Source organism: Cervus canadensis, chromosome 1 (genome assembly GCF_019320065.1).
Source record: "Cervus canadensis isolate Bull #8, Minnesota chromosome 1, ASM1932006v1, whole genome shotgun sequence".
Lineage (NCBI taxonomy): Eukaryota > Metazoa > Chordata > Mammalia > Artiodactyla > Cervidae > Cervus > Cervus canadensis.
Genome location: NC_057386.1, coordinates 26,216,298 through 26,229,449, shown reverse-complemented (window position 1 = coordinate 26,229,449; position 13,152 = coordinate 26,216,298). Strand labels below are relative to the sequence as shown.

Here is a 13,152-nt window from a genome sequence, read left to right as displayed (position 1 = left end):
TACTGCTCTGTGGAAGTCCAAGGGGAGGGGATAAGACCCTATTTGATGGAGCCTTTGAGACAGGAGAAATCAATCACGCTCCTGGCCGGTGGCTCCAGGAACCCCTGGAGCTCCACCAGCTCAGGTCCACAAAGTCCTCAACAGCAAGAGCTTGCCAAGTCCCTTTTCGCATAAATCAGCACTCCTGGTAGGAACTGCTGCCACATTGCACACAGCTCCGGCAGGGCCTCTCCCCAGGGCAGTGCTGCTGCAGCCACACACAGACACAGCACACACACACAATACACAGACACACAGGAGCACACACACAGCACATACAGGACACACACTGAACACATACACACTGCACACACATGAGCACACAGAGCACATACATACGAGCACACACAGGGCAAACACTGCACACACACAAGAGCACACACATAGCACACATATACAGCACACACACAGCACGCGCACACACACACAAGAACGCACACAGCACACACAGGGCACACACTGCACACACACATGAGCACACACAGCACACACAGGGCACACACTGCACACACAGGGCACACACTGCACACACACATGAGCACACACAGGGCACACACTGCACACACAGGGCACACACTGCACACACACATGAGCATACATGGCACACACTGCACACATACACACACTGCACACACAGCACACACACACAAGGGCACCCACAGGGCACACACACACACTGCACACACACATACGAGCACACACACACAAGACCACACATGCACACACAACACACACACACAAGAGCACACCACACAGGGCATACACATACACTGCACACACCCAAGAACACACACACAGTACACACAGACACACACACACACACGGCACATGCACTGTGTGCACACACTGCACACAAGAGCACACACAGAACACACACACACCTCCGACAGGGCCCTTCCCCGGGAGCAGAGGACTCCTGTGGGCAGCCTGACTGCAGGCTGGCGTCTGTTATTCCTTCTGGAAGCCTCTGCTTTCTGTCTAACTGGGCTAATCGGCAGAGCTGCTCCCTCCCCTCCCCCAGCTTTCTCACACACTTTAAAAAGACATTTTTGTTTGGCAAGTAGGTAAGTAGGTAACAAATATTTCTGAACTATCAAAATAGGAGGGCCCCAGTTTAGATCTAGATTATGCTGACCTGCGGGTGGGAGCCCAGAGGGCAGGGGCTCTTGAGAGAAGGTGATGTGGTGCTGGGGGCAAGGGTTTCATGCCCAGGTCACTCCTGGCACCACGGCTTTGCTGAATCCTGGCTGAGAATAAATTACACAATGTGTTAGACACAGGGTTGCGCCTGAGAATAAATTACACAATGTGTTAGACACAGGGTTGTGCCCAGTAGATGCCCTCCTGGGCAGGCTGAGGACCCACCTCCCGGCCGTGTCCGAGATGTCAGGAAGAGTGTGTCCTGGATGGTCAGCGTGTGATGCAGCCGTGTCTGCTGGAGGCCCTGCAGTTCTGCCCCAGGAAGCCTGGTCAGATCTGGAGCCTCAAACCCACAACTCCTGGACTTTTGAGCAGACTTACTTCAGTTTTCTCAGGGAGAAAGGCACTCCCCGAAGCCAGAGGCTGGACATCCAGGCCTGTGCAGGGACTTTGCCAAGTTCCCTTCTTGACCCCACATGCCAGCCGGCTGGTCATTCTTCTGGGAGAACCATGCTTGCACATGATGCAGAATTCAAGGGGGCCGGAGCCTGTGTGTGACCCCAGGAAAAGTCCCTGCTCCTCAGCCCCACGCCCTTCCCAGGGTCAGATCCCTCCAGGGTCCCCTCCCTGCGGACGTTGGACATGTGTGCCGGGTGCTCCTTGTCCTGAGCTCATGTGGCAGCGTCCCCTCTGCCCGGCTCTGCAAATGATGCTGGTCCGTATCTTTGGACCGGTGTGAGGAGCTTCTGCATTCTTCAGTGCAGCTGCATGGTACTCCATTGTGTAGAGAAGCATGGTTTAATTTAACCTGATTCACGTTGATGGGCATTTCATTTGTCTGCAGTCTTTCTCATTTACAAACGGGCAGTGGCAAATAAGCTCATGTACACGCTGTTGACACTGTGGCCCTGACTCTGGGCGGCCCTGATTCTGGCCCTGACTCTGGGCAGTGCCCAGGCAGGATTGGCAATGTCTGCACTTGTCTCTTCTCCAGGCCGAAGGACGCCATTCGGGCCCTGAAGAAGCGGCTCAACGGGAACCGGAACTACCGGGAGGTGATGCTGGCACTGACTGTGAGTGCCCCTGCCCCTCTCCCAGGGTGGGAGCGTGGCCAGGAGCCTCGGCCCAGACAGCAGTGCCTCCTGCTGCTGCCCCAGTGTCTTGCCCTCTGAGATACGTGAGCCTGAGTCTGATGACGTGCTAGCAGGGACGAGGTGTGGACAGTGCTGTCCGATAGAAGCCCCCAGCAGAGAGGCCCCAGGCCTGGGCATGGGTCCCTGTTGTTCACCAGTCTGCCATGGGATTCTGAGGCCAGCTGCTCCTCTGGGGTCAGCTCCCTCCCTGTGAGAGTGCCAGCTCCCCCGAGCACCTGCCCAGATGTTGCTTCCAGAAAACTTCCCAAGAAGGTTTCCTCATCCACTTTTAAGGATGAAGAAACAGGCTCGGAGAGGCCCAAGGTTTGCCCCAGATGTCACAGCTAGTGAGGTGCCAACTGGATTAAGGGGTAAAAACTGAACATCGCTGCAGAGGGTCTTGGGAAAATCAGCAAGTGACTCCTTTCAGGAAAGAACAGACCAGATTTTTGCCTGTCCTTGAGATGTCAGAGGGCTTCACAGGGGCACTAGTGGTAAAGAACCCCACTGCCAATGCAGGAGACATAAGAGACACAGGTTTGATTCCTGGGTCGGGAAGATCCCCTGGAGAAGGAAATGGCAACCCAGTATTGCCAAGAGTCTCCAGTATTCTTGCCTGGAGAACCCCAAGCACAGAGAAACCTGGTGGGCTACAGTCCATAGGGTCACAATGAGTCAGACACCACTGAAGCAACTTAGCATGCACACAAGATGTCAGAAAATTAAAAGGGACGGCTTCCAGTGTTCTCTCTGTCTTGAAACCTAACATTTTTTCAAATGTGGTTAAAAACTTGCCTGCCAATGCAGGGAACTGGAGAAGGCAATGGCAGCCTACTCCAGTACTCTTGCCTGGAGAATCCCATGGACACAGGAGCCTGGTAGGCTGCAGTCCATGGGGTAGCGAAGAGTCAGACACGACTGAGCGACTTCACTTTCACTTTTCACTTTCATGCATTGGAGAAGGAAATGGCAACCCACTCCAGTGTTCTTACCTGGAGAATCCCAGGGGCGGCGGAGCCTGGTGGGCTGCCGTCTGTGGCGTTGCACAGAGCTGGACACAACTGAAGCGACTTAGCAGCAGCAATGCAGGGAACACAGGTTCAATCCCTGGTCCTGGAAGATCCCACGTGCCACGGGGCAGCTAAGCCCCTGCGCCACCACTCCTGAGCCTATGAGCCACAGCTGCTGAAGCCCGAGCACCGAGAGCCTGTGCTCCACAGCGAGAGAAGCCTGCTCCCTGCAACTAGAGAGAGCCCGTGCACAGCAACAGAGATCCAGAGCAGCCAAAATAAATACATAAATAGCTTCCGAATGTGCACTGCAGTACTGTAGGTTATAGTCACCACGTTCTCTGGACCTGAGAACTCACCCACCTCACCACTGAGACATACCCTTCACCAGCCTTACCCTGTCTCCTCCACCCCCAGCCCCTGGCATTCACTATCCTAACTCTCTGTCTCTGAGTTTGGAATTTTTAGATTCCACATGTAAGTCATATCGTACATTATTTGTGTCTGATTTATTTCGCTTAACCTAATGCCCTTGAGAATCATCCCTGTTGTTGCAAAGGGCAAGATTCCCTTCTTTTTATGGCTGAATAATATTCCTGTGTGTGTGTGTGTCTGTGTGTGTGTCCCATTTGATTTTCTTCGTGCATGCACCCATGAGTAGACACTTAGGTTGTCTCCATGTCTTGGCTGTTGTGAACAAGGCAGCTGTGAGCATCGGGGTGCGTGTGTCTCTCCAAAAACATGATAGTATTTCCTTTGGATGTCCACCCAAGGAGCAGGATTGCTGATCACGGTAGCTCTATTTTTAGTTTCCTAGGGACCTCCTTTCTGCTCTCTGTAGTGGTGGCACCAGTTTACATTCCCGCTAGCAGTGCACAAGGGTTCCCTTCTCTCCACACCCTCACCAACACTTACCTCTTTTGTCCTCAACATTCCTCAGATGTTTTAATAGAATTTAGATTTTTCTTAAACTCTTTTCAAATAAAACAAACAAAAAAATGCAATGTTAAGAACCACTTAATAAACTCACAACTTGAAAAATTAGATAGGGACTTCACTGGTGGCCCAGTGGCTAAGACTCCACGCTCCCAATGCAGGGGGCCCCGGGTTCAATCCCTGGTCAAGGAACTAGATCCCTCGTGCCACAACTAAGACCCAGTGCAGTCAAATAAATAAATATATTTTTTAATTAGATAGGCAACAGATAAGGTGTGAGGTGATAGCTCATTGTGTTTTTTTCCCCTTTAGCCACGGACTTTATTGTTTGAATATTTGCAGCTATTATTCTATACACAAGTTTCTTACAAAATTCTACATTCCATCTTGCTCAGTCACTCCACTCTCCATTTTATGCCATCTTTTCATGAAGAGATATTTCCCCAAATCACCATCTGTCTGATTGTGTATTTGTTATTGTTCAGTCACTAAGTCGTGTCTGACTCTTTGCGACCCCATGGACTGTGGCCCTCCAGGCTCCTCTGTCCATGGGATGTCCCAGGCAGGAATATTGAAGCAGGTTGTCATTTTCTTCTCCATCATTGTGGTTCTGAGTTGTGTTTTCCTAATGAGCAGTGATGTGGAGCTTCTTTTCAGGTGCCTGTTGATCATCTGTATGCTTCTTTGGAGAAATACTTAAGTCCTTTGCCCATTTTAAAATAGGATGGTTTGTTTTTTTGCTGTTGAGTGGCGTGAGTTCCTTATATACTTTTGTTAATATCCAAAATCTGATAACACCTTATCAGATTTTATTTTGCTAAATTTTTTTTTTTTGCCTGCTCGTGGGCCTTGGCCGCATTCTGGAAACTTCCCACATGTTTCGGGCCCTCAGGCCATGGGGAGGGGTTCACTTCTTTGGCAGAGCAGCCTACAGTGGGCTGTGCCAGCCAAGGCCCCTTCCTTCTGCAGCTTCTGCTCTCCTAGGATCTGGGGCTCCACTGCCTCTGTCCAGGGCACTTTAAGGACCAGATGAGGGGACAAGGCCCTGGCAGAGGTTGCCTGTCATCTGAGGAGCTCACTCATCTTGGAGGAGGGTGGCCCATGCCTCAGGGTGGGCGGAGATGGGTGCTCGGAGGAGGCTGCAGGCCGTCCCAGAGGCCTCCTCCCATGAGGGCCCATGTCCACTGGCCATCAATGTCCACTCATAGGCTCGTTTCTGGGAACACTCAGTCGTTGACCCCACTGAAACCCCAGCATCCTTCTTGTGCAAGAGCTGGTGCCTTCTGACTGCTGTGCAGCCCAGGGACCCTGGCCAGCAAGGGGTCACTTGTGCCTCCAGTTTGACTCTGGAGGAACTGGTTGGCAGGACAGTCCAGGCAGGAAGTGGCTATCTGCTGCCCCTCAGCCCCGGTGGTGACCTCTCTTCCTGCCCACGTCAGGTGCTGGAGACGTGTGTGAAGAACTGCGGCCACCGCTTCCACGTGCTTGTGGCCAACCGGGACTTCATTGACAGCGTCCTGGTCAAGGTCATCTCTCCCAAGAACAGCCCCCCCACCATTGTGCAGGACAAGGTGCTCGCTCTCATCCAGGTGGGTCGGTGACCCTGGGCCTCTCCCACCTCCTCTGTAAAAGCACCTGGTCCCTGCCTCCCTACTGCAAGTCTGAGACCCCCACCATGTTCTGGAAAGCCCCTGCTGGTTGGGTGACCTGTGCAGCCCTGGGCTGGGCCTTAGGTGCAGGCACTTGAAGGTGGCCCTGGTGGCTTGTTTGGGAAGTCTGACCTCCTCCAGACTCAGTCCCCTCTGAACAACTTTGTCCTGTGCTCACAGCCAGCCCGCATGGAGGAGAGCAGGTGGACAGACGGAGAATGAACGGGGTCCTCAGCCTTCCCTCCCGGTCCCGCTGGCTCATGGCCATCTCCCAAGGCCCACGTCTCCCCAGAGAGCAGCCCAGCCCCCCCAGGCCTGGCCAGGCTCTGTGGAGAGAGGACCTGACCTAGCAGCTGGGCACACATTGCCCTCCAGTGCATCAGGGGCCTGTTGATGGCTGTTGGGCAGGTGCCCTGAGAAGTGTCACTGACTGGAAGGGACAGTTGAGGTCTTCAATGTCAGTTTTGTGGGGGGAGCTCCTGGAGCTGTCACCCTCCTGCAGAAGTAACGGCAGAGGCCGTGCCAGAAGTAGCTGTCACACCCCTGTTTGTCCCCGACCTCCCTTGAGGCTGTGGGCCATTCTCAGATCCTAAAGTTTAGGTCTGAGACTAAGAGCTGGCCCATTTTGAAGGTGGAGTCACAGGACTGAGCTGGGTTTGAATCAGGTGGCGCAACCAGGGCAGCTGGTGGAGGCAGGGGCTCCAGGTGCTTCGGGGCTCCAGGTGCTTCTGTGCTCCGGCTGCTGCGGTCCTGCCGCCCACCAGCGTCCAGACCACACCGCATTGTGGCCACTTTGGGCTGTCCTGACATGGGCGTGAAGTCCCTGCAGGTTCAGACGGGACAAGCAGACCTCGGAGGCCGGGCTCTTGGCAGGGTCTGTGGTTTGTGAGATGCAGCAGCCGAAGTGAGCGAGTCTCTTTGGAAACTGACCTCGCGGCTTCTGGTGGTCAGCTGGTGAGGGACAGGTCTCTGACCTCGGGTTGGCTGGAACCCTTCTGGAGTCAGGGAGGCAGCTGTGCCTTCTCCTCTGGGCCTGCTTTTTTGGGGGTTTCCTCTGGAGGTACTTCTTTTTTTGATATATTCTGTAACTTCTGAAGAACAGAATTGTTTGAAAAAATTTAACAGGTCCATGAACCAGGGATGAGTGGCAGTCTATTGAAGTGTGTGTCCTTTCCTCTTCGGGTTGCGTCTGATCTAACAGAACCTGGTGGCTGAGTCTCCCCGTGGACTGTCCCATGAGGGCACATGTTCCCCGACGCTGTGAGCAGCTCCTGCTTTCCTGCCCTGGCTGCAAGTACCTGCCCGTCAGACGGGCGGCCAGACAGCATGGGCTCTGTGTTCCCTGACCTATGAGGAAGCCTGGGGTCAACCTGGGCCTCCCTGTGCAGAGTGAGGAGGCCACACTCCTGTCCCACACGGCTTGCAGCCAGTCGTGGTCAGGAGTGTCACCTGGGCTCAGCCCCAGGACTTGGGTGGGGTTTCTTGTCGCTGCTCTAGGAGGTGCCCCATGTTGGACTTGGTTTTGTGCTTTGTTTCCATCTGAACTTAGCCTGGCAGTGCTGGCAGGAGGAGCAGAGTGGCTGGGCCGCGGCCCTGAGTGTCCGGCACCACTAACAGGTCCCTCCTCCCCTCCAGGCATGGGCCGATGCCTTCCGGAGCAGCCCTGACCTCACAGGGGTTGTGCACGCCTATGAGGAGCTGAAGAGGAAGGGTGTGGAGTTCCCCATGGCTGACCTGGACGCGCTGTCCCCCATCCACACGCCGCAGCGGGTGAGCCTCCCAGGAGCCCATTGCAGATACTCTCTGGGTTGTTCAGCTTGTCAGCAGCTTCCTTAGGGCTCCAGGGCGTCTCTTGTTGACAATAAAGAGGTGCCAGAGGGAGACAGCTGTCTGTGGGGCCTCAGTGGCAGCAGTGTCCCCCAGTTTTCACCCCATCATGGGGGCTGTGACCCCAGGGACCAGTGAGGATGCTGTCAGGAGGTGGCTGCTCCATCCTGGGAGGGTCAGGTGCCTGCTCTCCAAGCAGGGCATCCGGGGGACTGCATCTCCCTGCGGCCCCGAGCCCCTCCAGCTCCACTTCCACACTGCAGATGCCGAGGGGCTGATAGCCTCACTGCTCGTGGGGCAAAGAACAGCTTTCAGGCTTCTCAACTCACGTTAAGAGGCCATCAGGGGCTCGGAGGGAAGCATGGGGACCTGGACTTTCCAGCGTTTCTCGCGTGGATCATCCAGGCCCTTGGCTGTGCTTTGTGGGGTAAACAGACGTGTTTTATTTTTTGAGTAATAACAGAACGGTATTGTTCATATGATTACAGAGGACAGTCGGTAAATTACATGATTACTATTTACATTAGTCTACTTGCAAAGGCCAAAATGTCATCTTCTGGTACCATGTAAGGTCTCCTGAGGGGCTCCTCCATAGCAGTGGGCCCTCTGCTCAGACCCCGTGGTGGTCCTGACAGAGTGAGGGCAGCCAGAGCCCTCAGGACGCGGGGTCTGGCTCTCTGGGTTGCATGGGGTGCCTGTGAGGTAAGTGGGGGAAGGAGAGGTGGGGGGCGAGGGGGTCAGGCTGACGTGCAGTCCCGGGGTGGGAGCAGTGTTGGGGGTCGGTGCCAGGCCGGCTGCATGGGTGGCCCGGGTTGACAGAAGCCTTTGTGGTTGCCCTGCCAGAGCGTCCCGGAGGTGGACCCCGCCGCGACCACACCCAAGTCCCAGTCCCAGCCGAGGACAAGCAGCGGCCCCTACTCGGCCCCGCAGGCCCCGGCTCTGAGCACTGTGGGCCCCATCACTGCCAATTCTGAGCAGGTACTTGCGCACTTGGGGCCATGGGTGACCTGCCAGCTGTCTGCGGTCCCCTCCCAGGAGACAGACCAGGCCTCCCTGGATGGAGCTGAAGGTGGGGGTGGGGAAGTTGGAGCGGGTAGGGGAGATGGGAGTGGAAGCACAGGGCCGGGGCAGGGTGGGCAGGAATCAGGCAGGAGCTGAGCTGTGAACATCATGACCATGCGTGGCCCGCAGAGGCTCAGATCTACCCAGTGAGAAGGCCGCCCGCTGTGGAGGCAGAGGTGGGAGGGACCCCACCATGGCCGGCACATGGCCTCCCTGCCCTGAGAAAAGGGATGGTAGACATGTTTGCAGGTGGACGGCCACCAAGACCTTCCCCTGACAGGCTGTCTGTGCTGGGGGGCTGGCAATTGGGATCTGTCCCATCCCTGGGTGGGGGCTGGTGGGGAAGGCGTGGCTCATGCTGGCTGCTGTGGTTAGACCTTGATTCCCGGGCCAGAGTCTACAGCTGTGAGTTTCCTGGACAAGGCCCCCAGCCCTGCAGGGACCTTGGGCACCAAGTTCACTAGCATGTGAAGGAGCAGAAACGGGCCTGAGAGGCTCGTGTTCCCCGCAGGCCCTGCTTGGCCCCCTCGCCCCACCCAAGTGCTGCCCCTGGGGGCCCCAGCTGCCGGCACCCTCACGCAGGCAGACGAGCGAGGCCACATCCAGCTCGCTGACCACCGCCTGCTCCCCTCCCGCCCCCTGGCCCCACAGATTGCCAGACTGCGGAGTGAACTGGATGTTGTTCGAGGAAACACAAAGGTCATGTCCGAGATGCTAACTGAGATGGTCCCTGGGCAGGAGGACTCATCCGATCTGGAGCTGTTGCAGGTGAGGGCATTTGGGCCGCGGTCACAGAAGGTGGCTCAGGGTTTGGGCCCATCCTTGAGAGGGACCGAGTTAAGGAAGCCGGTATCGGCCCCATGCATCCTGGGGCCATCAGAGGCCAGTCCCTGGCGCTTTCTTCTTTATTCTTCTTAAAAACCTGTTTTCCTGGTTACAAAATGCCAGTTGTAGACTATAGACCCGTCAAAAAAGAAAGGAAGTACAAAGGAGAAAACGATTTCCTTTAATCCCAACGTTCACATATAAGCACTGTTGGTTTTGGTGAATTGCACTCAGACATTTTTTCTGTGTTTATTCCATATGAGGCGATAGTATGTGTATAATTTTATGTTTTGTTTTGTTCACTCAATGTCACAAACATGCAGGGACTGTCAACTCTTCCTGTTCCTAGGGGCTCCTTGTGAGACATCTGGGATGATACTGAGGTTCTTGGGCCAGGGTGGCTCATATCCTTGCCCACTGGCTACCTGCAGTTCCAGGAACCTGGCAGAAAGGGGTCTAGGAGTATGGCTGGCCCACAGGGCTCCTGCCCCATGTCCACTGAGCCCAGAGCTGGGACCCAGCCCTCCCCACACCGTCTCAGAGGCTCTGGTGTCTGGAAGTGGCAGCGGCTCAGCCTGCAGGGGCAGCCCTCTGGGGGTGGGGAGAACGTGGTGTGAGGGAGGGTCTCCCCCAGGAGCAGATGCCTGGGCGACAGGGCAGAGCTGACGGTGTGGCCCGTGGGAGCACCTGCCACACCTTCCACTCAGGGCGGCTGGCCTTGGTGCCTGAAGGCCACACCGCATCTGCCGTGGGCACGCTGCTGCTGTCTTTCAGGAGGGCACAGAGCCCGCATCAGTGGTCTGGGCCTGAGTGGTGCTGGTCGTGCCCCTTCCAGCCCCTGAGGAGGGGGTGGGGAAGCCAGCCTAGAGGTGTTTGGGCTGTGGTCCCTGCCCTGGGGGCACTCAACCGTGGGCAGCCCATCTCTCTGGGCCCAGGCCCACCAGCTGCTCTGGACAGGGAGTGGAGGGCCTCCCAGCTCGCCCATGTGCCAGCCATGCGGCGGCCTCCACCCGCGGCCTGAGAGGATCTTCCAGGCGTTACCCGAGGCTCAGGACCTGAGGGGGCGTCCTGAGGCAGTGTTGTGCTATGTCAGCACCAAGTTCCTGCTGACCAGTCTGCAGTGGGAAGGACGGAGGTCCTCGCAGCGGGCATAGTGGAACAAAGCCAATCCCAAGCAGAGAGCATGCACGCTGCGTGTGTATATGTGTGTGTGTGTGTGTTCAAACAAGACAGATAAGGCTGAGCCGACAGCATGCACTCTGTATGTGTGTGTGTGTGTGTGTGTGTTCAAACAAGACAGATAACGCTGAGCAGGCAGCATGTACTCTGTGTGTGTGTGTGTGAGTGTGTGTGTTCAAACAAGAGAGCCAGGGCCGACCAGACAGCATGCACTCTGCGTGTGTGTGAGTGTGTGTGTGTGTTCAAACAAGAGAGCCAGGGCCGACCAGACAGCATGCACTCTGCGTGTGTGTGTGCATGTATGTGTGTGTGTTCAAACAAGCCTGTCAGCCAAGACACACAGAACCTGATCTCTTGGCGTCAGCTCACAGTTTTCAAAAATAGGTTGCTTCCCATGACGTTTCCTTCCTCTCTGTTCTGCTCTGACTCCAAGCCTGCCCGCTCGCTGCTGTCTTATGAACCAAACAGTAAGGATGGCCCTGGGTGCCAGTGGGAGGCTGTCCTCTTGGCACAAAAGACTCACAAGCCGGCAGCACTATGAGCAGACAGGGTCTGCTGGCTGCTTGCTGTGCCTCTCAAGCTGTCCCCGACACCCCCTCCTCTCCTCCCCCACAGCCGGAAGCCAGCCAGGCGGGGTCTCCCGGGGGTCAGGGCTGCACTGGACAGCAAGGCTCCACGTGGGAAAGTGCCACAGTCTGCTGGCAAAGGGTCGGGCTGGAGAGCAGCCAGACTGCTCAGGGCAGAGCTGTCCAGAGCTCACAATGGGAATAAATGCGCTTGTCATCAGCCCAAATGTTCACGCCAGCAGAAGCTGCTGCGGATTTGAGTGTAAATTGCTGGGTAGGAGGTGGAGGACATGGGAAGAGGGAAGCAGAAGGTGTCAGCGAGGCACACCATGGCGGCAACCAGCATCTGGGAGGGCGACCAGCGGCCTCCTGCATTTCACGAAGGACCTGTGGAGCGGCAGGGACTGGAGCAAGGTGGACAAGGCAAGGCCGAGTCCCCCTGGGATGGTGAGGCCAGGGCCTGGAGTAGCACAGAGGCCTCTCTCTGGGCCGGAGAGACTTGCTGGCAGCTGGTCCAGCCCTGCCCTACGCTGTCCCCCTGACGGCAGCTTGCCCAACACCCTCATTCCTGAACATCCTCAGTGACAGGCCTGGGAAGCACCTCCTCCTCCAAACACAGGATTCGGATAGACTTTGGGAAGCAACTCGACAGAGCAGAAGAGCCGCAGCTGAGGGGTGCCGGAGTGTCCTTCCAGGAGCTGGTGACTCGGAGCCTGGAGTAATCGCTGCCCTGGTAAAGGACTGGGAAGCAGCTGAAGAGTCACCAGCATAAGGCCAGGCATAGCTTGTCAGAGCCACTGGGGCTGTGCATGCTTGTCCGTCCACATCCACCCCCTGCCTGCGGCCCCACCAGCTGAGCAACATGAATTCATCTCCTGTGCGGCAGGTCCTTCACTGCTGTGATCGGCCACCCTCCCTCGCTGGTGTTTCTCAGCAGGAGGCAGTGCTGGGGAACCTCCATCTCCCTCGAGAGCTCTCCAGCCACATCTCCCGGCTGCGTGTGGGCCCCAGGTCTGGGCCTGAAACCTGAGGCTCTGCCTCTGTCTGCTGGAGCTCAGCCCTCGGTCGCACGCGGGAATCTAGGCTTTGGAATCGTTGGGATGCCGGTGCCGATGGCCATGCCCCTGCTGCCCCCAGACCAGCCTCTGCAGCTTTGTCTGCAGTTAGCGATAACATTTAATTAAGCCAGTGGTGCCCAGAACAGGCGTTCCTTCACAGCTGTCCCCCAAAGCCTGGAAGGCTCCTGGAAGAAGCCCTGCCCCACGTTGTCTCTTCAAATAGCAGACGGTTTATCCCCTCTTGCTTCTTGCATCTCATTTCAATAGAAACCGAGATGGCCAGGACTCTTTTCTCCAGAAAAATCTAGTTGACTATGTGTTCAGCTTCATTATTCCCCTCTTGTCGTCAACAAAGACTTTCTCTTCCTCCGTCTCCTCTGTAGCTGCAGAGCGCAGATCTGCAGGACCCCATTCCCTGCTCCTGGGAACCCAGCAAGATGATTAAAAGGTTGTTCTGCAAGGTGGGGATGAGAATGTCCCCTGAAGAAAAGATGAAGGTGTGGGGATTAATTAGACAGGAAAAGGATATTTTGCCAGGTGCTCTGATGGATGGAGGGCATTTGCACCAAGAGCCGTGACCAGCTGCTCACCCTACTGTTGAGACCCAGACCCAGGAGGCCAGACCGAGACTGTCCGCTGTGAGGACGTTCCTGTCTTAGCTGTCTGGCTGTGGATGATCGCTTGGAGGCCCTGAGGGTGGTCGGTGCGTGTCTGTGGTGGCACAAATC

General features: G+C 56.2%; 1 protein-coding gene across 6 annotated transcripts in view; it reads left to right on the top strand.

The window, feature by feature from the left end:
• TOM1L2 (target of myb1 like 2 membrane trafficking protein) overlaps positions 1-13,152 on the top strand; it is a 72,620-nt gene that overhangs the window by 42,355 nt on the left and 17,113 nt on the right. For all 6 annotated transcript variants that reach the window (XM_043472695.1, XM_043472680.1, XM_043472689.1 and 3 more), the window contains exons 3-7: positions 2,174-2,252; positions 5,698-5,847; positions 7,543-7,677; positions 8,578-8,712; positions 9,448-9,564. In XM_043472695.1, coding sequence (XP_043328630.1) covers positions 2,174-2,252; positions 5,698-5,847; positions 7,543-7,677; positions 8,578-8,712; positions 9,448-9,564 — 616 coding nt within the window. The remainder of the gene's footprint in view (positions 1-2,173; positions 2,253-5,697; positions 5,848-7,542; positions 7,678-8,577; positions 8,713-9,447; positions 9,565-13,152) is intronic.